The sequence below is a fragment of the Monomorium pharaonis genome, chromosome 5, assembly GCF_013373865.1.
Source record: "Monomorium pharaonis isolate MP-MQ-018 chromosome 5, ASM1337386v2, whole genome shotgun sequence".
Classification (NCBI taxonomy): Eukaryota; Metazoa; Arthropoda; class Insecta; order Hymenoptera; family Formicidae; genus Monomorium; species Monomorium pharaonis.
The window spans coordinates 22,775,023-22,800,568 of NC_050471.1; the positions used below are offsets into that span (position 1 = coordinate 22,775,023).

The window sequence follows — 25,546 nt, forward strand, 5'->3', positions numbered from 1 at the left end:
ATTTTGTTAAAAAACTCTCAAAGAAATTGTTTGGCACATTCTTTTTTTGTAATTTATATTTTTTACTAAAACATTATTGAGAGTTGGTTGTTCTAACTTCTTGGTAAACTTACTTATCAGGTAAATATATGTTTATCTTTATTTATTTAAGAAATGAAATGAAGATAGATACATGCTTACCTGGTAGGTAAGTTTACCAAGAAGTTGGAACAATTGGCCCTGAATGATGGTGGTTCTTATAAAATTAAAATGTTATTCATATTTGAAGGCGCATTTGGAAACAATAATTAGAATTATTTACAGATTTGTGCTAATGGTATGACAGAGAGTCATATATCGACAAAGACGAATAAATCGCATTATTTAAAAAAAATAAAAACTTTTTTAAAACTTAAAATCTATATTATATAATATTATATAAGAAACAATATTATATAAGAAACATATTAATACAATTAATTAATGATTTTATAATCTTATAGTTTTCATATAAAGAAATATAAATAACGTTTTTTTCATATCAAATAATATTTCTCCTTTTCCTTTTCTCTTAATTATGTTTTTTTTAATATACACATGTGTGTAGTATAAAAGAAAAAAAAAATATAAAAATAAGGAGAGAAAAAGAGAAGACTGAATAAATATATATACATTAAATAAATTATAAGGCATTTGAACGTAATCTATAATCTTCTATAGTTATCACGTTGCTGAGAGCCAGATGTTAATGTCGAGTAAATAAATGGTAAAATGGATGCTAGCGCTAAACAAAGACCGATGACCGGTCGATACCAAACCCAAGCAAAACCAATTACCAATAAACTAATAGACATGGAGACCGACATAGTTAAAGATTCGACAGCTATTATACCGCAAAGAAATGTAGAATTTAGTATAACTGTTTTTAATATATTTGCTAAGCATGTTGCTGCCACAAATAAGACCAACCACCCAAGTCCTCTACAACAAGAAAAGTATGTCATTTAAACATTATTGATGTTTTATAATAATATTTCACACATTCAATTATTCAATTACGATATATTATTTTATAAAAAATATATAACATAAAATAATCCTTTTTTAAAAAAAGCCATGTAAACGATTTTATTGTTGACAGTTTTCCACAATGCTGATTGGTTCTCTTGTTGCTCTTATTTCCCAGATAATACAATGTCCAAAATCGGGACATAAGATATGTCTTATGTCCCAATTTTGGATATTATGTTGTCTGGGTTCGTGTTGCGAGCGTAACTATCATTGCGATTAAATTTCGACAGCTGTCAAATTTGTATAGATGGTTATTTATATACAACTATCGTTATAATTTATTTTCAAAAAGTAAAAAATAAAAAGATAGCATGCGAAGCATGCGTCTGTAGTGTCTAGTTTCATGATAAAAATCATGTATAATTTAACTTTGTATTACATATATAACAAACATTTCCATGAAAAAAATTAAAGAGTTTCTTTAATTTTTAAAAGAGTTTCTTTTAAAAGAGTTTCAAACTATTTACATTTAATTTTATCCAGAAATTACCTGACAGTCCAGGTTCGCCAGTAGTTATGCACATGTTCCAAATGAAACATCTGATCCACTGACATCTTATGTCTTCGTTGAAGTAAGATCTCTTCCCCATGAGTAGTGTAATACGGCTTAATGATGTCCTTTTCCAGCATTCCGACTACTGAGTAAACATCCCCGTGTTTTCCCGCGTAGGAAAATTGTATTCTGATGTCTCCTACCTGTAAAAAAAACAAGTTGTATTAGATATAACTGTATTAAAGATAAATAACAACTGTATTAAAGATAAATAAAAATAAACAGAAGTAAAACTTGTAACGTACAAATAGTAATAGATGTCTGACTATGAAAAACAGTTCTCTATGAATTTAACAAAGTTAAAAAATCTCTGTGAAAAAATTATTGAAAGTTTCTTATCATCTTAAAACTTTCATCTTTAACTTTGTAATTACATGAATCTTAGGCCAGTATTCATAGTCAATTATATTTAAGATCATCTTAAGTACAGTCTTAAGATGCTATCAACCAATCACAAAGCCATATTAACAATTGAGACATTACTTGAGATGGTCTTCAAATAAGATTCGAAGATGAATACTGGCCTTAGTCTTTAAATACTTCCAAGAATTGTTTAAATATTCCTACATTTGAAGAAAAAATACTTCTTGCAAATGGCATACTTGTGGATTCCACAAATCTGCACTGTGATAATACAATCCGGAATGCATTTTAATGTTCTTTTGCTCTGGTCTCTCGTCACTAGTGATCTCTACAAAATCGCTGAACTTCTTCTTCAATTCTGTGCCAAGCGTGAATGCGCCGATCTTCGCTTCGTCCGCGATCTGCACCTGGCTCCTGATCGGCATTTCCTTTGGATTGTGATGACCGGCACGAATGTAGAAGTGGTCCGAATCTACGAGTTTGTCCTTCCATTCCGTCGTGTAGTAGTAGTGCTTCTCATCCTCGGTTATTCCACTGAAACTGAAAACACAGATTTAATATATTTGATATATATAAAAGTATAGAAGATTACGACTAAATAAGACTTATCTATAACTAAACTTAAATTGTAGCACTTAGATGAAAATTCATCTAAAGCAGCAATTTAGGGTTGAAGGAAGCCTTTGCTTCAAAACAATAATATAAATTTTAGTTACAAAGTCAAGCTTTCTAACGCTACCTTTGTTCTTCCTCAATTTCAACCCACTGGTACATCTGAACCCTCCTCTTCAGCTTCACGCTTGACATAATGATCCCGTAATCTGGCTCGGTCAATGGTTCAGAGATCAGCAAAGGACCTGACAGGTGTATCAAGCGGCCCTCATATTCGGGTGCCAGTGTCATCGAGTTGGGAAGCACGATCACATTGCGCAGAGCCTCGTCCAGGGAATGCGCCACTTTCACGGCTCTTCCCTGAAAGGGGAAGCACAGAGGACACAGTGAAATTGGCTGGAGAATCAATCAGAAGACGATAGGACAAGAGTGGCAAACCTCGTTCCAAAATAGAAGGCACATCCCAGTGGCGAACATAATGGAGCCAATTATAGCTGTCAGCCATGACTGCCTGAATTGCTCCGAGATCGTCATCGGCGTTGTTTGATTCATAGAAGCGGCTTGTCTGAAACAATTCTGGTGAAGTCTGTCCGCGTTTCCCCTCTGCTGACCATTCTGCTGCAAAGTGTACGCTCTATCTTTTTGGCTCGGTTAATCTCAGTGATTGCTGCAGTACGTTCTTATAAGACAAAGAAAATATTATACCTACATTCGCGCGATACATTTCGTCCGTAACGTCCGTTGTCGGTGGTTGTCGGTCTGGTTAATCTCGAACCTCGAACCTCGAAGCACGCAAAGCGTGACGTTCGGCGCCTCTTAGCGGAGATTCGAACCTATTTACCGTCAACTCGAAAGTCCAACGCATACTTACGTAACTCTTTTTTAATCTTGGGGCTGCTAAAGCAAATTTTAACATAAAAAAATTAAACAGTTAATTTTTAATATTTTTAAATTCTCGCTTCTTATATTTGATCACAAAGATTCTTTTCTAATTTTTTTAAATTGAATTTTGCCGGTAATAAAAATTCCTGTAAACAGTAATCGACAGTGATTCTAAGTTTGAGGTTATAGCGATTGTTTGACGTTCGTTTCTGAAGTATTTGTTTAAATATAAAAAGAACATTCAATAAATTTTACAGCACAATGTCAACACGATTGTAAGTTTTAACAGCATTTAGGGTGATAATCAGATAACGTAATGATCTTGACGAATTGAAGCTCCAAATGCGATAAACAATTTTAACCTTAATTTAATCTTGTAATTCAATTACATTTTGGATATAAATTATATGATTTTAATAATAATTGATTGAAATAAAATTGTTCTTGGTGAAAATTTTGTTTAGAATTTTTATGCGAATTGAAACACTTTGAAAATACTGAGCAAAACGTAAAACTGAGAAAATATTGAGAGACTACGTTTTTCTCAGTTATAAGAGTTCTGAAATATTTTAAGATTTGTATAAAAAGATTCGAAGAAATTTTAACAAAATTATAAAATTATACAGAAATTCTGAAAAATTTTGAAATCTATATAAAAATTCTGAAAAAGTTTCAGTGTTATAAAATTTTTCCTTATTTCTTTGTGCATAATTTTATAACTTTTTAGAAAATTTCTGTGATTATTTGTACGAATCTGTCAATTTGTATATAAAAGTTTTGAAAAAAATTGTTACCAAGTCTGATATATATAATATAATTAAAACTGAAAGCAGCAGACAAAAATTTAGTGCTCAATAATATTTCTTACGTGATATGACATTTTTTAACTTTTCAAATTAAATTTGAAAATTTTATTTTACTTTTTGGAAATACTTAATTCTTAAATTGAATTATAATATTAAATTGATAATTAACTTATATTATTTGTATGATATTTTATTTGTGCTTTATTCAGTTACCCTTTGTATCAAAGAGGCAATCCACAATTACGAGTTTTCCTGCCAAATTTCTGGATGAAGCTAATTGCATCTACACAGAAACAACCTCTAAACGTTGTACAGTTTCAGTGTTCTATGGAAATGACCAAACATGACATAAAAAATTATCTACAGAAAATTTACAATATTGATGTGGTTGAAGTGAGAACAAAAATAACTATGGGTAGATTTAAGAGGGACCGACTGCAGAATGCTGTTATTAAAGAGGATGATAGAAAACTGGCTTATGTTGTATTGGTTAATATTTTTGGCAACTTTTTGACTTTTTGCTTTAAAAAGGAATTAGAAAATTTATTAGAATTAATTTTATTTCTTTTAGCCAAAGGACCAGTCATTTGAGTTTCCTGCCTTATTCAAGGATGTAAAAGATGAACTTGACAAAGACAGTATAGACATGGCTAAGAAGAATTTACAAGACTTCATAGAATCCAACAAAGCACCTGGATTGCCTGGTTGGTTTAGGATTTAATGTGTATATATGTATATATTTAAGGATTTATAATCAATAAATTTTATTTGTTAATATTTTTGAAATGTTTAATTTTTCGAACAACCAGAATTCTTAAATTGATGACACTCGAAAGAACTTTTATATAATCTCTCATATATATATATATATATATATATATATATATATATATATATAGGAGTGTGTTAACATTACAAAAATTATTCTCTTTATATTTATTACATTTTTATGTTATAAACGCGCGTGCGATTCTGTATATTATTTATTATATATTTTTTACAATGAAAATACATTGAACATTGACTTATTATACTGATTACAGACTTAAATAGATTTAAATTTGTATAACATTTTTATTTTACATTGTCTTATCAAACTATCAGACGTGAGGATTTTTATTTGTAATATGAATTATGTTTCAAAGAAAATAAAAAATATTTAATGGAAATAATTTTTGTTGCAGTATACGTAAAAATTTTTTTACAATTTTATTACAATAAATTTTATCGAAATTTGTATTATTTGATTTATTACTTTTTCGTTAAGAAAATTTTTTGCAGATGTTTGACAAAATATGTAGATAAAAAATAAAAATTTTTCCTTTATTACGCATTGCCATTCAATATCCAGTTACTTTCCATTATTTTTTATTTTTTCATATTACCTTTAAATATTTCCTTTTTTATAGCGTACGTATTATTCAGATGCTTCCTATAATAAGGAAACAACAAAATGTATATGTAATGTAATAAGAGAAAATAAATTTATTATAATTTTAATTTGTATAAATAATATATAATATAACACCATTAAGATTTATGTAGAAATTTTGACAATAAATTTAAAATATTGAATTATAAATTAACATTTCATATTATGAATGGTGGCTCTCCATTAATTGCATCTAAGATTTTGTCATTCTTCAATATTGATACATGATTACCCTCTAGGTAATATACTTTCACCACATTTTGAGTTACCTTGAATATTATATATATTATTAACACATAAAAAGATTTGTTGAATTTAACTAAATTATGGATTAGTACAAATTTTTTGAGATACCTGCTGCAAACCATAATCCTCTTCGATTAAGGTGTCATACAATGGGCATGTAGATTTTAATAATATTATAGGAGACTTAATGGGCGCCAATGAAGAAGGATCATATTGCCGAATAGAGGATATAAATTTATAAACTGTTATAAACAGCGTTTTTAAATTTATAGGTGAAAGTAACGTGTTTGTAGCTAAGAACTGCTTGGCGAAAATATTATATCTTTCTTCTAAAGTGACACATTTCTTCAGTTCCGTTATAATCTGTAAAATTATACATTTTTTATATATAATGTTTTTTGTTTTATTTTAAACCAAAAAACAATGAAATGCAAAGGTATAAGATAAAAAAATAACACATAGCAATTTAAAAAAATTAAAAAAAAATATATATATCATAAATGTAGAGTAAATTAATTTTGATAGGCTTAAAAATTTCTATACATTTTTACTAGTTCCCGCTGAATAAGTTTCCATGATATTGGTTAAAATAGCAGTTTGAAAATCTATGTCACTGTAATATGAAAAATTTTTCAATATTGCTCGAAACTGTTCCGGAGCGCCGTCGATGAGAACCAAACGACCTTTAAAATTCATAGCTTCCAATCTTTTTGTTAATTCAAGCGCGATAACAGATCCAAAGGAGTATCCTACCATTACAAAATTTTTTCCGCCTTTCAATTTTGGTAATATGCTCTGTAAAAATAGTAAATTCGTTAAATTTTAGGTTTTATAAAATAAAATAATAAGAAATTCTACTTGAACATAATATATAATTAATACAACGTTTTCGTACATTGATGAGGCGATCAGTTGTCTCCAATATGACGTCTGTAGCATCGATGTTATTTATGCTATAATGTAAAGATGTTGCTGAAAATTTAATATCTGCTGCTAAATGATCAAATACTGTTCCGCACCCGTCGATTCCCGGTATAAGAAAAACTTCAGTCGTAGTATTCTGTTTTTTAGTCAAGAGATCGAAATAGGTCTTTGAAATAAAATCTTTATCTCTTACAATACCAACAAGAAATTTTATGACATCTGACTCTTTTGTATCAAGATTTTTCTTATCCTGCGTATTATTATCATTGACGTTCGTATTGGACATCTCATTGAGTTTGCCGAAAGTGAGACTAGCTATCTCTTGTGCAGTGAGAAAAATGTCGAATTCTCGTTCCAAAGTTTGTTTGATTTCTACGGCCATCATTGAGTCCATTCCAAGTTCGGCCAGAGATGTATTTTGACTTACAACTTTCATGTCCTTTATATCTAAAATTTTTAATTGGAAATTATTATAATTTACACTGTATCATATTATTCATAAGCCGGTGTAATAAAAAATAATATGTACAAAAAAATAAATTCTCAATTACCTAAAATATTAGCAACTGTATCTATCAAACTGTCTAGTCCGGAAGATCTCAATTTCTTTTCAGCTACAACCATACTACTTACAATCGGTCGGCTTTGAAGTAAAAACTTATCCAGCTCATCCAGACAGCAGGATATCTTTTGCTGCAAGGTGCCACCAATAACGAGTTCCTTATTGTCCTCCCGCATGTCAGCGACGAGACCCACGTCACCAACAGCTCCCCACTGAATTGCCAATCCGGGTAATCCTTCCTCCGCCCTCTTTTCGCACACTCTTTCCATAACAGAATTAGCCATGCCATAATTAGTCTGTCCAGCGTTGCCTCTACCACAGGAAACGGAAGAGAAAACTACGAAGTGCCTCAGTTTAGGGCAAAACTTTCTGGAAAGTTTATCCAAAGTTTGCGTCGCCCGAGCCTTTGACTGAAAGGACTCTTCAAATGTTTCTGCTGTTTGGTTCTTTAGAACGTTATCCTTCAGTACCACACCGAGATTGAATATCGCGTCCACAGATGCTCTGTTTTCCGCAGTTTGCAAGAGATATTCGCAATCCTTAGGATCGGCGACATCGATATTCTTGATAATCTGCACATTTACACCATACGATTTCCATAGTCGAATCTTCATGAGTTGATAACCATTTTTTATTCCAGTTCGCGAGATTAACACTACGTTTCTGGCGCCACGAAATATCAGCCATTCGATTAATTCTAAACCAAATCCACCCAGACCTCCTAGTACAATATAATTCTTGTCATTGAGACAGTAATAGCGACGATATGCAGAAATAGGTTTGTTTAAAAGTATATCCTTTTCCTGGATATTTATAATTATCTATAAAAATATACATACATTAAGAATTCTCGTTATGTTCGAAATATATTTTTATATTTCTATTACTCTTTTATGAAAATTTATTTTATTCTTTTTTTTATTAAATCGAAAATTTATTTTATTAAATCAAAATCTATGTATTTTGCGCTGAATAACAGTGAACAACAGTCGAATATTAATGTTATACATATTTATAGAGGAAGATTGTCGATACATTGACATAGTCTTCTAAAGCAGCATATTCTTATTTTTCTGTGATCACTATTGTTTAAACTAGTAACATTGCACTGTATTAATACTGATAAAAATATGATCTGCTTACAAGTAAATTATTTACTTTTCCTTATCCTGCGTAAAATAAGACTATAAAATTATTTAGATATGTTTTATTTATATGAAGTGATCGATATATGCTCTCGTTTCAATAAGAATGTAGAACAATAAGAAATCTACTTAGATAATTAAAAAAATAATAACCCACAATGCATCCATTTGTGACTTTTTTTTCTACAATCTGCTAGAAACAAATTAAAAATGAGAATAAAATTTGAATAATTTTTTTTACAAGTTACATAGTTTAAACAATAGTAAGAATAGTATTGAGATAATATTAAACTATTATAAATGTTTGTTGTGTGTTATAATTGTTCTATTTATATTTTTCTTTTTTGGTTTTTTCAAATCATAAATATATGGTCTAATCACTTCTTGATTAAGTCATGTAACATACCGTATCTAAATTTTGCTATTATAGTTTTGAGAACTAATCGTAATTTGTAAGACGATTGATTACATTGCAAAAACATTAAATATATTTTTTAATGTATTTACATTTTTAAAGTTTGTTTTAATACTTGTTTAAAAAATATCCAAAAACAAAATAATATGTCAGTATTGGCAATTAATCTAATTACAATATATATATAAGTTGAATACTACGCGTTTTCTTTTAATGATAATGTGTTGATTTTTTAGAATAAGAGTAGTCTCCTCATAGAATTACTGTTAATCACATATAAAAATATAGCATTGCAAATAGTAAAATTTTACTGATTCAAATTCACAGAGTATTCTATTATATTAAAGAATTCAAACATACCTTTCCTATATGCTTTCCACTCGCCATGTATCTAAAAGCTTCTTCAATATTCGTCTTCGGGAAAACTTTTACTTGAATAGGTTTGATGGTTCCGTTTTTAAGACCATTGGTTATCATTTTGCGTAATATGGATTTATACTTGTGATCACCAATAAATATATTATCTAATAAAATTCCATGAAAACTAATACCCTTCTGAAACGCAGAAATACAAAGAGGATTGTTAGAAACAAGATCAAACTTTCCGATCTCCAAAAAACGACCGTTTTGAGCCAAACTACGAACGGAGGCGATTAGCTTTTCCTCCGCCAGTGAATTTAATACGATGTCAACGCCACGACCGTTCGTTTGTCGCATTATCATTTGTTCAAAGCTAGTATCTCGAGAATTTCCAATATGTTCATCCGAAATTGTAGGAAACACTTTTTTAATAAAATTTCGTTTCTCGATCGTGCCTACAGTAGTGAACACTTCGCATCCTTCTTTGAGAGCGAGATGAATAGCTGCCTGTCCAATGCCGCCAGTACCAGAGTGTATAAGTACTTTATCGCCTTTTCTCATTTTTCCATAAATGTATAAGGCGAAGTAAACTGTACTATAAACACATGGAACTGAGGCAGCCTCTTCAAATGTCCACGCGTCCGGTACTTTCCAACATAAATCTTTATTCTTTACAACAACGTTTGCTATACAACTAAAAAAATAATTTCAAATTTGTTTTAATTCTTTCATATTAAAAAATGTAACTAGTTTTTAAAACATTATTTACTCAGTATCATTCACTCCCATTACTCGTTGCCCGGTGGCGTCGAATCCAACGTATTCCATTCCAAGAGGAATACATTCAAATAACCGTCCCCGTGAAATAGTCATATTAAGTATTAATTTACCAGTTGCAAACATGACATCTCTAAAATTCAGAGATGAGTAAACTACAGACACCAAATCTTCCATAGGAAATTCAATAGATCGATTATTTTCCATCCAACAAAACGTACTCAAATCACCACGAATCTACAAAAGTCAATTATAATACAATGTACAATATAATATATGAAACAATAATTTTAATTTAAAAAATTGTAAATAAAAATGGCAAAAATTAAAATGCATGAACGTACATAATTTTATTATGCACATGAATAAGTCATCGATATACTTTGAAAATATTTTTGTACATACCGTTTGGCTAACGTGAGCGGTACAAACAGGTTCGGCTTTCTGTTGTGGTAATCGTAAATGTCTGTACGATCCCCAGATTCTACCAGACCGTAATACATTAATAGTCATGTCTTTTTCCAATTGTTGTAAATAGAAGGGGTCTTGAAGGGAAAATTTAGGAGCCTCTTTGTCTTGAATAAGCACACCCCTAACCAGTTCTCCACCTGGTTCTTTTCTCAAACAGTTAACAAAACCCAACAGACCACACTCATAGTCTCCCTCTCCAACAATTATGATTCTACTATCCTCCTCGAGTTTGCTTTCATCACTTACAAGCGGCTTTAAATCATCTAACCAGTTAAAATTATTATTACTTATACGCACAACAATATGATTTTTTACATAAACTTTCTTCTTCATAAGAACAATCATTTCTTTATCGGTGCGTTTTTCAAGAATAAGGTTTAATTTGTATTGTTGCTGATACTTGCTATGGTCATATATGTCGCACTTTTCACGCGTCAACAGATAGCCACCTTCTTTTAGAAATGGCAAAAGTCGCTCTAAAGAAGCTTGATGTTTAGACAGAAGATTGAAACCGGCAACTATTAAGACTTTATCGTTTACAGTTGGTTTGTTTATGTCAGAGATTAAAATATTTTGTAATAAGTCTTCTGAACTGAAACGATTCGGCGATGTTAATAGAGTGACATTCGTTTGTATCAATGGTATATCCTCAAAAGCTTCAATCAACAATGATGATGAAAGGTATTCTAATGTAACATCGTCGACATCTTCTACTAACTCAATGGCTTTCACTTTAGTGATTTGATGATCTTCCAACACGAGTTGTGCTGATATCCGAATCGCCTCATTTAAAGAAATTTCAGCGCGGTCTTGATGAGATATAAATATATGTTGCTCGATAACAGCCTGTTGGGTTAATTTCCGACGAGAAATCTGAGTAGCTTTAAGACTTCGGATCTCAACACCACCTGCTGTAATTGTGTCTAATTCTTTGTATATTTGTACTGGTAATGAAGTATCTGAAATAATGTACTTGTGTCATTTAGATTTTTTTGGAAATTATTGTGTGTTATAAGTTATATGTTGTAAAAAAACTAATTAACACTTACATTTATCTATATCTGACGTACCTACCATTTACATAATCCGCGTTGTCTTGTAACTTCGAAACGTGAAGTTGAGGATTAATAACCAGTTTTTGAATACTCGTAGGAACATACAAATTCTTAGTATCGTATCCGATAAGACACATTTGTAGCATGATATCTATAAACGTTACCCAATTTTTCCAAATAATATGTCCTTTATTGCCTGAAACGGATGCACTCTTTAATCCACGAAACCAGCCATTATACTGATAACCGCGGAGTTTCAACTCCTTGTAGATATCTCGAGCTGTCATTTCTTCTTCTTCATCGTTATACTCTGATAATAAATCTGTCGAAATCATTTCTTGTTCTGGATTCGATGTATCGTACACTGTACCTGTCACCACAATGTTATCACCTTCGATTATTTCAAATTTCCCATCTGTAATATTTTTGTGTTTAATATATATACATTTTCTACGGTTACGCTTCAAAATTACTTATTCCATGAATACCTTTCTGTATCGCAATCCTTAATGTTACAGTATTATTTTTTGTCAAATGAGTAGCACGAATAAACTTTACATCTTGAAATATTATCGGTACTGTTGAGAACATTAATCCTCTCATCATGCCAATAGTTTGCCAAACAAGTACAAGATAACCTGTTGCAGGCAGCAAAATTCTCCCATCTATTACATGTCCGGTCAAATATTCGTACTCCACATCTTTAAGTGCGATTTCAATATACCTTTCTCTTTTTACGTACTTAATTGTTTTACAGTCCGTTATAAACCAATTGTCAGAATGATTCCATCTAAAATCACATAAAAAGTTTTGTTAATATATTTACTATAAAAGTATATTACTGTAACATTACCTGATTGATGGAGAGATCATAGGAGTTCCTCGGCTAACTGGAAATTCCACTGGCGGGTACAGATTGGCGATCTGCGGCTGTAAACCATAATTGTAGAGCCTTCCAATTCCTCTTAAAAGTACTTTAATATTTTGTTCAATGCGTCGATTCAGTACAACGTTTACTATTTTTGTATCCAAGAATCCTTTTAAAACGTTTTGCAAAACGCTGTCTGGTGCGATTTCGATAGTCACAGCATTACTTGGAATTAGTTTTGTAGTTTGTTCAAAAAGAACGGTGTTTAATATACTATTCGTATGATAGACCGCCGATGATAAACTTGACGCTGAAGTAGACCATTCCGTACGAGCTATTGAAGAACTAATCCACTTTGGACTCCGTTTCTTCGGCCGTGGTATTACATTGTTCAAATTTAACAGAAGTTGAGATTTTACGGATGCGAGATAAGAACTGTGATACGGTACATTGCAGAAGATCTTTTTCACGTGAATATTATTAAACTAATAATATAAAAATACAAAATTTATTACGTATACAGATAAAGTAAACTGTATCAGTTTGAATAATTTTAATATTTTTATTAATTTTTCAAACTGACAATTATTAAATATTATTAAATATTATAATTATAAAATATATAATACAAATAATACAATTATAAAATATTATTGAATTATTAAGTTAAATTTTTTATTTACTGTCTTAATACAAAAGCTACTTCGTCTTACCTGTAATTTTTTCATAAATTTTTGTACCGATTCTGTAGGTCCACATACAACCATGCTGTTCTCGCTATTGTAACATATTATTTTAATATCCACTGGACACATATTTTTTAGACTTCCATAATCAAGACTGACGAGTGCCATAGAGCTACAAATTATTTTTTCTTCAATACATGCCAAACCAATAAAGTATGCTGACAAAATAGTTTGTTCAATAGTGAGACATTTATCCGCATAGGCGCAACCGAGTTCACCAGCGGAATGACTAATCATATAATCCGGAATAATTCCTAAGGATGTTAAGAGGTCTACTAAGCCAATCTACAAATATGTACAAATTATTTTACAATCAGACATTATATGTGTTTAAAAATATTAATTAAATATAAAATAATAAAATGTAATTTAAGATACATTTTTATAAGTGACATATACCTCTGAAAATGAAATGTAATTTAACACAACTTAAGTAATAAGATAATATATAGTTCAAATAAAATAAAATGTCACAAAAAGTTTATATTTTCGTTTAAACAATAATTAAATATAATTAACATTTATTTATAATACCTGAATAGCGACGATACCAAGAAAGGCATATAAAGCGTTTTCGCACAATTTTTCGTCTGTCCTTGTCAAAATATCTGTGACACTTATACCATATGGTTTTAAAATAGTATCGCACATTCTTATTGTATTTGCAAAAACTTGAAACTTTAACAAGTTTTGTCCTAATTTTAATTTAAAAATTGTATGTATTATTCTATTAGTTAAATATATAAAACGTATAAAGTATATATTAAGTATATACCCATTCCTGGCCATTGTGTGCCTAGAGCAGAAAATATAAAACAAACAGGTCTTTTTACGCTTTTACAATTTTGAATTTCCTTTATTGATTCTTGTTTCTGATTATTAAGTATAATAAATCCTCTCCATGTGTGTCCTTCTATATTGTCTGCATGGATGTCGTGTAATAAACGGATGTATTCTTTGTCTATCGGATGATTAACGACCTAAAGTAAAATATTTCTTAAAACAAAAATTATAATACAAAAAGTAAAATTTAAGTATTTGAAATAACGTTAATATTGTTTTCAAAATATTTACTAACGTCATTTAGAAACAACTTCACAGATTCTTCAGTACGTCCAGATAATATCACAAGTCTTGGCAAGTCATCGTTCGGTAAACCATTGTTAATTTTCTGTTTGTGATTCCACTTTAATAATGCATGAACATTAGCACCTCCGAAACCAAAAGAACTGATACCTATGTAACCGTTTTTAAGTGGCATCGGTTCTTGGACGACACAAACAGTTCCATTCATTAAGGCGTCTATATCATTTCGTGGTGTTGTATAGTTAATATTTGGTGGGACAAAACCGCTTTCGAACGCTATTATTACCTTTAAAATTAATAACAGTTTTAAATTAAAAATTTAAATTATTTTATTAAAGTTAAGAAAAGGGAAATATAAAACCACCATTTTATTTTATTTAAATAACTTATTGTCAGTAAACATTTATATATATCACAATTCTTTTTGGTACAAGTTTGTTTTACCTATAGAATTCTGCCAATCGTGTTATAAGCAGAAGTTCTTTGAATATGCACGAATATAATTAACAATTTACTAAAAAGGGAAAAAAGATTAGAGTTATAGAATCTGTAGGGAGATATAGAATATTACCAACAAATACCTAGATAGCCAAATAAAGGCAACGTGTTGTTATTTTGCTGTCACTTATTCCCTATTAATTTTATCAAACTAAAGCCAAGGTGTTTCCTCAAACTATCTGTCGTTCTGACATCATGTAAAATTCTACATTAGAATTCAACAAACTGACGGCAAGTTGTCAACATGCATGCACAATTGCTGTCAATGTGACAAGTTTATTATTCCTCAATGCATGCACTTATAATTTTATAAATTCATGAAGGTTATTTGCTCTCCTGATGTTAACTTCGTTCCACGTTAAATTACAATGACAGCAAATTGTGGGCAAGTTCACAACATACATGCAGTGCATTAATTTGCCAGATATGCTTAATCTCGCTTGGCTATCTGGGTATTTACAAAATTTTTTTTTCCTAAAAAATAAAAAATTAAGGCTTTTTGTTGGATCTTGCACATCAGTATCACATAAATATCAATACTTCTTAATAGTGTTATATAAATAAAAGAATAAAAAATATATGTAAAAAATCTTTGGTTCTTATGACTTTGGGTATTATAAATGTATTTTAAAAGTATTATAGTAAACAATTTGAGCTTAGTATCGTAAAAATATTACGTGCGAAGGGATTATGGGACTCAAATTCGTGACACTTGGAAGTGATGCATAACTCTGAACGCAGACAATATAACTTTACAGTTTACACGTCAAACGCATGCATGTACACATTATGTGAAATATTAAATTCAGTCACGTTATTTAAAAGCCATATTTAAGCCTTTTATGAGTTACACTAAAGTTACACTAAAGTTATATAAAAAAGTAATACCCGATATATTTCTCAAAATAAAGTAAAGAATAAACACCTTTATAAAACTTTCGGCTACTTGCAATACTGAAATGCAGCTTTCATGATAACAAAACAACCACTAACGATCAGTAGTCGCATGTTATAACATCTAAACAGTATGTAAAGAAGTCATTTGGACGGTTATTCTTAAAACTCAATACAGTGTACGAGATATCGTGAATTCTATAACTCTATATCTAATTTATAACCTCCTTCTTTCCTTTATTTAATATTATTAATGTTCCATAATATATTAATTGTAAACAGAACTAAATTATATAAAATTTTCTTGTAATCTTTTAATAAATCTTTATATTTTGGTGCAATGAAGCATCTGATGAAACTATTTTCATCTGAAATAATTTTTGTATTTCTGTACACTAAAAAAAAAGTAATATATTCAATAAGATATGTTATTGCGGGCTGCCAATTACAGATATACTCAATACAATAATATATGCTATTGCAGTATCAACATTGTACTTGCATTAATAGCAAATATTATTGTATTGAGTAATTTATGTAGTTTGCAGCCCGCAATTACATATGTTATTGGCTATATTACATTTTTTTTCTGTGTATAAATGCATGTGTAACATGTAATATATAACTAATAATATAAAAATAATATATAAATGCATAAAATAAATATTATTAAAAAAATAGTATATGAACCATTTGTTTTACCTTAGCAATCTGAGTGAAGCCACTTGCTGGTTCGGCATGGCCAAGATTAGATTTAACAGAACCAATCATTAATGGACCTTTTCTATTTTTACAAAGAACATCACAGATAGCCTTAACTTCCTGAGGATCACCAACTTTGGTACCGGTACCATGTGCTTCAATGTAATCCAAGCAAGATGTTGGTATTCCGCACTCATTGTAAAATTCCGTTAGTAGAGTACTCTGCATAAAAGGCGATGGAAATGTTATTCCTTCTTGTTTGTAACCATCGCTGTTCATTTTAATATGTGGACATATAGCATAAATCCTTTTTGCATTTTTTGCTTTTTGAAGATATATCACTGCCACCGTTTCAGCGCGCACAAAACCATTTGCAGCGGAATCAAAAGGTCTGGAATAACCATTAGGTGATAAAATACCTGTAAGATGAGAAATATGTAGAAAAAAAATTTTATTTTATATTGGATAAGTTTATTCGTTAAAATCATTTTATAATTATTTTTGTCTATTAAAAATATTATTTAACTTTGCCAAAAATTTGATTATAATTTTTATATATTCAAAAGTATATTAAAGTTGTTTAATCCATCAAACATATATTTTTTTTATAAATGGAAAAGTATCTCTTTAATTTTTATGCGCAAGGTAGTTTTTATATATAATTAATAATAGTAATATTTAAAAAATACCAAGATTAGTGAATAGTAGGTTAATAGTTGGACTAAAACATAGATTTGCAGTCCCAATTATCGCGTCTTCGCATACTCCTGACATAATATAATTATAACCAAGTGCCACAGCATAAAGGCTAGAACTGCATGCTGTATCAACTATATGTGATGGTCCTTTTAGATCCAAGTAATATGAAATCATGTTTGCGGTTGTATTTTTGTTACATCCAATAATATTCAAACCATTTAACTAAATTATAAAATATTAATGCGTTACAAAATACTAGCGTACACATGATAATATGTTTAATTATTTCTTTGTTACTATATTTATGTATTAATCACAACACTTTTTGTCTACCTGAGCTGTTTCATATAGAAATTTCTTTTGGATTTCAATAAAACATGTCCCCATAATTACAGCAGTATTTTTTCCTCGTAATTGCTTTGGGTTGATTCCCGCATCGATAATTGCTTCGTAACAATGTTCCATTAACAGTCTCGCTTCAGGCGAAAGTGTCTGAGTTTGATCGAAAGATAATTCGAAGAAATTAGTATCAAATTTTTTTATATTGTGAATTGTTCCCATACGGCTTGACATATCCGGGATATCTAATAAAAAATAGTTCCATAAATTTATTACGTATTTATTGTTTTTATAAATTTTTTTAGTTTAGAATGTATTTATTCGATATATAGAGAAGAAGGTGGTAATATGGCCAGTGCGGGTAATATGGTCACGCGTATTATCTTCGTTATTAGCTGACAAATTCTAGTAATTTATATCATTTTTTTTGTTTAGTAGCCTACTATTATATAATGATGCTAATATGACAAAACATAACAGTCAACATTTGTTATAAGGCATTTTTACTTTTAAGAATTTTGAAAAATTTTTAAGGTACATTTTAACATTTAATTACACATACTTTCTTATTCTTTTTAAACTTAATCGCATTATTACCCAAATGTACGTACACTTGAATACTTTCGTATTACTTTCCAGCAAACACAAAGTTACATGTAACGTGCTTGTTAGTTGTAATTTCCCACTCAATAATATAATTGCAATATAACACACGTGTTATATTACAATTACATTGTTGAGTGGAAAATTACAACTAACAGGTACGTTACATGTAACTTGGTGTTTGGTGGGTTAACTCTTTATTCGGCTGTATTTCGAGTTATACAAAATTAAACAATAATATAAGATGTTGTCAATATGGCCATCTAAGTGTGCTAGTAATATGGTCACTTTCGAGATCTCCATATCCTCGATAAAATTCCTCGATAAATCGATTAAAAGCTTAATTTAAGGCTGTTAATTTTTTAAAATCATTCATATAAATAAAGTTCTTTAGATTTAAGATTATTTTTATTTAACTTTTATTAAATGTAAATAAAAATCACTTGTTTTGATATAATAATTAATTTTATATAAATATATGTTTCTAACAAAATACTGTGACCTTTTTAAACAAAACCAATTTTTTTACATTTATTTTTGTGGTGACCACATTACCCTCCTTATTTCTCTTTGGCCCATTATGCCGTATCGTTACGTTTTTATAAATATATAATATAATAAATATTATATTATACATTATATTAATAATATATGATATAATAAATATTTTATAACTTTGAATTAAAAGTCTAATGAGTAACACTTTGATAAATATAATCGTAAAATTTCAACTTAAAACATTGATTATTAACGAAGTTATTAAATAAAATATAAATGGGTGGCCATATTACCACTTTCTCTTCTATATAATTGTAATTATTACAGAAAAAGTAGCACACTTTATTTATTAATTAGTAATAAATGTAGAATTATAATAAAATTATTACCTGTTTTCCATCGGTCATGATTTGCTTTAACAAGATCAACTTTATTAAATAAATTTTCTCGTAACTGATTTATATTATCTGAATCTGGGAATCTGCCAGCAATACCAGAAATAACGATCTCTTCACCGAAGTCAATACCGTTCAACAATCTACTTGTCTTTTTATCATCCATTTTAATTATTGTTTTAAATAATTTAAAAAAAAAAGCTATGTGTATATTACTTTTTTTTACTGTTAACTGTATCTGGTTTAATACTCGAAATTTCACCGTGATATTTTTTAATCTGTACACAAGAAATGATTCTGACTTTTTTCACTGGGGGTCACTGTTATATAAACATCAGATCAAATGATTATTGTAATGTATGCTGATGTAATGTATCTAAGCCCTAGATTTTGTAACTATTTTTAATATCATGTATAAGTAACTTCATTAAACTTTTACCTTTATAACTCAAAGTATTTTTTTTAAGACTGAATAAGTGAGAGTGGGGGAGAGAAATAGAGAAAAAGAGGGTTTTCTTCAAATTTATGTTACAAAATAATTTAAAAAATAACAATAATATATATGGAAGACCGTGTATGTGTATAACACCATTCAAATTGGTAAGTGAATAAACTTATAATATATCTTAGTGCTTTTTGTGCGATTTATATGTTAAAAAAATCTTAACAGTAATTTTAAATTCAAAATTGTTCTTAAAATGTATGCAGCATTATAATTGGTTTATGACATGTTAAAACTTTATATTTAACAATATTTAAGATAGTTTTTAACATGAGAACAAATTATTAATACTAGTTGGAGATAATAACGATAAAAGTTACTATTAAATATGTTACCCTTACAGATACTAAAAAAGGAAAATAACACTGTTATTATTCCATTACTAAAAAAAGTAACTGTAACGCCATTATAAGTAATGAGTTATTTCCCAAACTTGATAATAATTTACTAAACAATTTGTTTTGAATATATTTATTATATCTAAAAATATGTCCCAATCTAATAAAAATGTTCCCTAAAGAATTATAGTAGAGACTGAAGACACTCTTATTATATTAAACAGATATCTATTAGATGTCTATTAGATGTTTTAAAAGTTGATATCCCTTATAAAAATGTAATACTGGGCAGTATTAAATTGGCCAGTAATTAATATTTATTTTTAATATTAAAAGTACTACTGTTAATATTTTTAATACTCAAAATAAGTAATAATTACTGGTTAATTTAATACTGCCCGATATTACATTTTTATAAGAGATTAATGTTTAGAAAGTGTCAGAATTCAAACATTTGAACGTCCATATGGACATCAAGTTATAAATCTCTTTTAAACGCGTAAAAAGATCTAAAAAAGAAACATTAATTCGATGTCGGTTTTATACGCTTTTTTCTTGGGTATAAAAACTTAATTGTAAGACACCTAGGTCGTAGGTCGCAAATGCGGATGCGATTACTTGTCATGATACCATTAATCGCTTTTATTTAACCTTTAACCCATATAGCATCAATTGTCGTGGAAAGTTTTTAGAACGATTTCGACATTTCGCAATTTTATGTACAATAATTCTAAAAAAATTCTACAAAATGTCATAATATTGAAATGTTGTAACAGAAATGTTTTGAAAATTTTTATTTTAAGTAATAAAAAATATTATATAAGTACAAGAATCTATAGCAAATAAAATATTATTTTGTGTGTGTCTGTGTATATTTCATACGGAGATGTAAATCCAACATTCCAACCTTGCAATTTTCACGCAATAGATCTTGGATTAATGCTAATGCCGGTGTAACTTTCAAACCTTATAACTTACCAAGGAGTGAATCAAAAGTACTTTATTATAGTATTTTGAAAACTTCTCGAAATAAATTGCAAGAATATTTAAAGGAAAATAGAAATCTTTGTTTAAGAAATTAAAGGTAAGTTTTACTTGATTATGATATTTAAGGTCTTCATAATATTATTATGTAATGCGCCACATAGAAATTTACAACTTTTATATAAAATGTTTTTTTCCAAAATTTTATTCCTGGAAATTCAAGAGATCTAATCTTTTCGTACATTATGTATATAAAAGTGTGTAAAACTTGTACATAAGAATTCACCTGTAATGTAATTGTAAAAAAGAAAGGCTAATGTATGATACTATTAAATATTCCGCATGTAATTTTATTACTGTTTGACATTTCATTACTTACGAAACTTTATCTTACGTAATATGTATCAATTTTAATGAAAAATGCATATATTCTTAAGTTTGTGGAAATCAAATTTCAAAGATTATTTATTAATACATGCATTAAATTATTTATATAATTAAACTCAATTACATAAAAATCTTAAAAGAAACCAAATATGTGTTAGCTCTTAATTTATTAAATTTGAAATGTAAAGCACTGACAAGATTTATTCTTACGAAAAATTATTATTTATATTTAAATGCCACGATGTTTTTAGAAAAAAGAGTTCTAATTATATTTATATGTACATATGTATGAAATCAACGCCAATGATATTTACCAAAAAAATAAAAAGTTACTTATTGCAACAAAAATGAATAAATCGCACGCATCATTTGCAGAAAATAATAAAAGTTGTGGTAAAACACATATATTTTAATTAAACAACAAATTTTTTACAACAAACATAAGTATAAACCCAGTAAATAATATATTTATTTGATGTCGATTCGATCAAATTTTATCGATGCTTTTGTTAAGTAGCTAAACAAAATTTTAAATATTTCGAGAATTATCTCGATCAATCACAATTATATTACAATAACTATGCAAACAGTATTTATTAATAGCAGTAACAATATTATATAATTCTTGTTTCAAAATTTTCAATGTTTATGCTATGATTGTTTATTATCGATTCAACATCAATTCGACATACGAAATGAGAACCTATTTTAAATAAGTACGCTGTACAAAGTACTAATTTACACTTACACAAAAATTAAACTTATAAATATTTGTACGCATGAGTATATCGGATTCAAGAAAATATTATCAGTATTTAATTTTTAATCAATTATTTTTTTAACATTGCTTTTAGACATTGCCTTCACACATATACATTGTACCACAAAACGTAGAAGCAATTAGTAAAAATTTTATATATTACATATTCAAGTTTGAATACTTTGAAGTAAAACGTGCTTCCGGGCTTCGCTTGTTAATTTTTTTTCTAACTTTATTTGTTTTATTGTTAGATATTGTTTTTACACTTAATTACATTTTGGCATAGAACGTAGAAACAGTCATTAAAAATTTTTTATTTATGTTTCCGCAGATTCTTCAAGGTAAACGAAATGTTTCAGGCCTTAATTATTAATATTATAAATTAATTGTTTCACTATTTATGCACTGAAAGTGGTTCTTTTCTCACATGTAAATTCATACTCAAGGATCAACATTTCGATACATAGATAACAAAAAATATTGTGTACAACATGCAATAATTATTTTCTAATGTTATTGATTTTTTAAAAATTGTCTTTGTACTTGTACATTTTTGTATAAAACGCAGAAACAGTCAGTAGAAGTTTTCATCCTGCATATTCAGATGCGCATGGATACTTTGAAATAAACGGCGTACTTTTGTACTTTGATTGTTAATAAATAATTTTTCTTTTAACATTATTTGTTTTAAACGTTGTTTTTGCACTTGTACGTTTTGGCACAAAAGTTAAGAGTAGTCATTAGAAATTCTTTATTTTACATATCAATATTCGTGAGGAAACTTTTTGACGCAAAACGTTAAATGTGTCGTTATAAATTTTTATTTTACTTATAATACAAGTACATAATACTTATAGGCTTTGTCTACAATGAATACGCAAGCTTTAAGCCGTAAGAAATGGATCAATCACAATTAAGTATTCTTATAAAAAATTACTGTGATTGGTCAGTTCCTTATGGCTTAAAGCTTAAATACTTTATTGTAGACTAGGGGATTCGTACATGTATAAAATAAAAAATTTTACTCACTTAAACTTTAATACTCACATAATATTCCAAATTATTCTTACTAATTATTCTTTATTACTATAAAAATGTGCCACGTTACCCGCTGCGCTGCGTTGCCTCCTTCACGCTTATGCATGCATAGCTAGAGATGCATATCAAATTAACAACAAACACTAATGATAAAATGTATTACATTATGTACAGTTAGCTGAATTGTCTAAATATCTTTTTAAACACCTATCTTTAAATACCTTTAATAAATTTTGTGAAGTTTATTGTAATACAATCATTATCTTTTAAAAGTGATGTGTAATAAAATCTCCATGATGTTGATTGATTTTTTTGTTCGGCTTACTTATTCATATTACTAGAGTAGATATCAGTTGAAGTAAAATTAACAATTAAACATAGAAATAAATTATAATTATTATTAATGTTACAGTTTGTAATTGTGACAATTTGATAAATAATTATAATTATTTATTAATTCAAATATTACTGTTATTTGATTCAGCTGTATTTAACTAACAAAAGATATATACAAAATTTCAGAACAATTCATTTTTTGTTAAATTTTTATCAATTAAAAATTATTTTATATACTTTTATACTTTTTTTTATAAAATTTACACTTCAAATTGTTACTCTATATATATGTATAAAATCTATATGTATATATAGACTTTATATATACATACATATATATAGCAGTAACAATTTGAATTATATGTATATATAGAGTCTTTATACAATATCAATAATACAGAGTTTTGAAAATATAAAAAAATCCGATCTGGGCACGCCTAGTTTTTGCTTCACTATAATCCCATTAGTTGATTTTAATCATTCAATTATTTGATTATCAAGCTCGTTTATTATTAAATATTTTGCAGGGATGACAACAAGACAATAAAACAATAGAAAAATAAGACAATTTACTTAATATAATATTTTTTATTTTAATATTTATTATAATTTTTTTCTTACAAGGGAACGGACAGAACTGTCCCTCACCGATTTTAATGAGCTTCGGATATGTTGTAGAACATAAGAAAATATTAGACCCATATTTTTTTTTATCTGCGTATCTCGACGTTTAGGGGTTGAAACCACCCCTCGAAAATAACGCATTTTTTCGTTTTTTGCAAATATCTTTGAAAATATAAGGTTTATGAAAAAATGTTCTATACAAAAGTTTTATGGCATTTTATACTCTTTACAACAGTGTATTTATATTTTTTAAAAATTTCAAATTTTTTAATTTATCCCACCCCCACCCCTTTTTTTCAACATTTTAAAAATTTTGTCAGGACAAAAATTAAAGAGCATTAAAAGCCGAATCCACTCATATATAATAACATATGGGTTCCATCATTCTCAATTATTAGCAAAACGAGATAGTAATCTCGCGCTATAGGTGCCGCGCTAGAAGTAGTGTTGCGTTATTTCTTTAGTCGCGTCACACTCAATAACTGCCTCTTCTGCGTATATTTTTATATTAAAACAAAAATGGATTAATCTTAATTATATAATACGCAACGTATTACACGATATAAAGCATAAATGCATATATATAACAAAAGTAGCATATATATACGTATGTGCCTACGTACATTTTTATTGTTACAAATGCGAATATAAATTAATATGAAGCAAAATATTTTTTAACGTTTAAAACTGCAAATACAATATAACAAAATATATAATATCAAGAGAAAAATATAAAACATAAACTGCAATAACTATTTGCATAATTATATTATTTACACTATATGCACGTAGCACGCTCTGATAATAAAGATAATATAAGTATATAAGTATATAATTTAATTTAATTTGAAGTTTGAAAATACATTTATACGGATGTATATATACATTTTGCATACGACATGGACAAATAACTTTAATATCAGTGTTGATAGAGGAACCGGTTGTTTTCGCGCAAGCGCATCACGTGAGGCTTCATATACAGGGAGTCCCAGAGCATACTGGTCACTGTTCATAAAAAGGTAGATGGGATCGAGATTACATTACACACTAAATTTTCTTGAATTAAATAAATATTGTTTATAAGTTTTCAAACATTTAATAAATTCATATATTCGTAAATCTACACGGAGAAAATTTTATAGTAAAATTATGTATGATTTATTATTTATGATAGTAACCACGAATTGTAAGATGAAATTTCAGAGAGTTATATCATATAAGTAGTGTAAATATTATCGTAATTTGATAAAAAACATAATAAAAATTTTCATAATTTCTCCTTGTCACGCGTTTACTGCTTACCATAGTAATTTTTACCATAAAGTTTTTTTTGTGTATTATAAGTTTATCACAAGGATTAATTTTATTAAAAATATAAATATCCTTGTTATTTAATTTTTAATTAAGAATATAAAGTTGAAACAAACATTTTATTTGGTTGTTATTTCCATTCTAATCGATAAAATTTTCTAATGTTGTTTAAAGAAGGATAAATTTGTTTTTGAGCACATGATAATAGCTTCTTTTAAAATTTATGACAGCTTACACATTTAAGACTATCACCAAAAATAATTTTTTATTAAAAATAATCATTAT

General features: G+C 28.4%; 3 protein-coding genes across 8 annotated transcripts; 1 reads left to right on the forward strand and 2 right to left on the reverse strand.

Moving 5' to 3' along the window:
* Positions 1 to 549: 549 nt before the first annotated feature.
* LOC105835156 (transmembrane protein 43 homolog) lies at positions 550 to 3,429 on the reverse strand. 6 transcript variants are annotated; one of them, XM_012678186.3, is made up of 6 exons: positions 3,284 to 3,429; positions 3,017 to 3,216; positions 2,706 to 2,938; positions 2,206 to 2,506; positions 1,541 to 1,746; positions 550 to 960 (listed from the first exon to the last, which is right to left on the reverse strand). In XM_012678186.3, exons 1-6 carry the CDS (start codon positions 3,300 to 3,302, stop codon positions 684 to 686), a joined length of 1,236 nt encoding a protein of 411 aa, XP_012533640.1. In that variant the 5' UTR covers positions 3,303 to 3,429; the 3' UTR covers positions 550 to 683. The 6 variants fall into 6 exon arrangements, with proteins under 6 accessions (XP_012533640.1, XP_012533643.1, XP_036143012.1 ...); XM_012678189.3 differs by having other exon boundaries at positions 3,017 to 3,212; positions 3,288 to 3,390; XM_036287119.1 differs by having other exon boundaries at positions 3,288 to 3,390.
* A 151-nt stretch (positions 3,430 to 3,580) lies between these two features.
* On the forward strand, positions 3,581 to 5,044 carry LOC105835157 (probable 39S ribosomal protein L23, mitochondrial). The gene is made up of 3 exons (XM_012678193.3): positions 3,581 to 3,735; positions 4,476 to 4,755; positions 4,838 to 5,044. The coding sequence occupies exons 1-3, from the start codon at positions 3,722 to 3,724 to the stop codon at positions 4,985 to 4,987; spliced, it is 444 nt and encodes a 147-aa protein (XP_012533647.1). The 5' UTR covers positions 3,581 to 3,721; the 3' UTR covers positions 4,988 to 5,044.
* Positions 5,045 to 5,510: 466 nt separating this feature from the next.
* On the reverse strand, positions 5,511 to 21,515 carry LOC105828806 (fatty acid synthase). Its single transcript, XM_036287252.1, has 20 exons — positions 18,976 to 21,515; positions 17,480 to 17,730; positions 17,137 to 17,368; positions 16,448 to 16,866; positions 14,346 to 14,639; positions 14,043 to 14,247; positions 13,802 to 13,962; positions 13,235 to 13,552; positions 12,507 to 13,006; positions 12,142 to 12,443; positions 11,673 to 12,068; positions 10,533 to 11,557; positions 10,120 to 10,364; positions 9,351 to 10,044; positions 7,420 to 8,251; positions 6,840 to 7,315; positions 6,488 to 6,739; positions 6,053 to 6,307; positions 5,854 to 5,967; positions 5,511 to 5,698 (listed from the first exon to the last, which is right to left on the reverse strand). Exons 1-19 carry the CDS (start codon positions 19,145 to 19,147, stop codon positions 5,857 to 5,859), a joined length of 7,140 nt encoding a protein of 2,379 aa, XP_036143145.1. The 5' UTR covers positions 19,148 to 21,515; the 3' UTR covers positions 5,511 to 5,698; positions 5,854 to 5,856.
* Between the last annotated feature and the right edge of the window lie 4,031 nt (positions 21,516 to 25,546).

Coding starts and splice junctions, on each gene's coding strand:
- LOC105835156 (XM_012678186.3), bottom strand. Junction 2,939..3,016: donor GCCTTCTATTTTGGAACGAG/GTTTGCCACTCT, acceptor TTCCCCTTTCAG/GGAAGAGCCGTGAAAGTGGC. Junction 2,507..2,705: donor GAAATTGAGGAAGAACAAAG/GTAGCGTTAGAA, acceptor CTGTGTTTTCAG/TTTCAGTGGAATAACCGAGG.
- LOC105835157 (XM_012678193.3), top strand. Junction 4,756..4,837: donor AACTGGCTTATGTTGTATTG/GTTAATATTTTT, acceptor TATTTCTTTTAG/CCAAAGGACCAGTCATTTGA.
- LOC105828806 (XM_036287252.1), bottom strand. CDS start 19,147: ATGGATGATAAAAAGACAAGTAGATTGTTGAACGGTATTGACTTCGGT. Junction 17,731..18,975: donor TCATGACCGATGGAAAACAG/GTAATAATTTTA, acceptor ATTTTTTATTAG/ATATCCCGGATATGTCAAGC. Junction 14,248..14,345: donor TGAAGTTGTTTCTAAATGAC/GTTAGTAAATAT, acceptor ATTTTACTTTAG/GTCGTTAATCATCCGATAGA.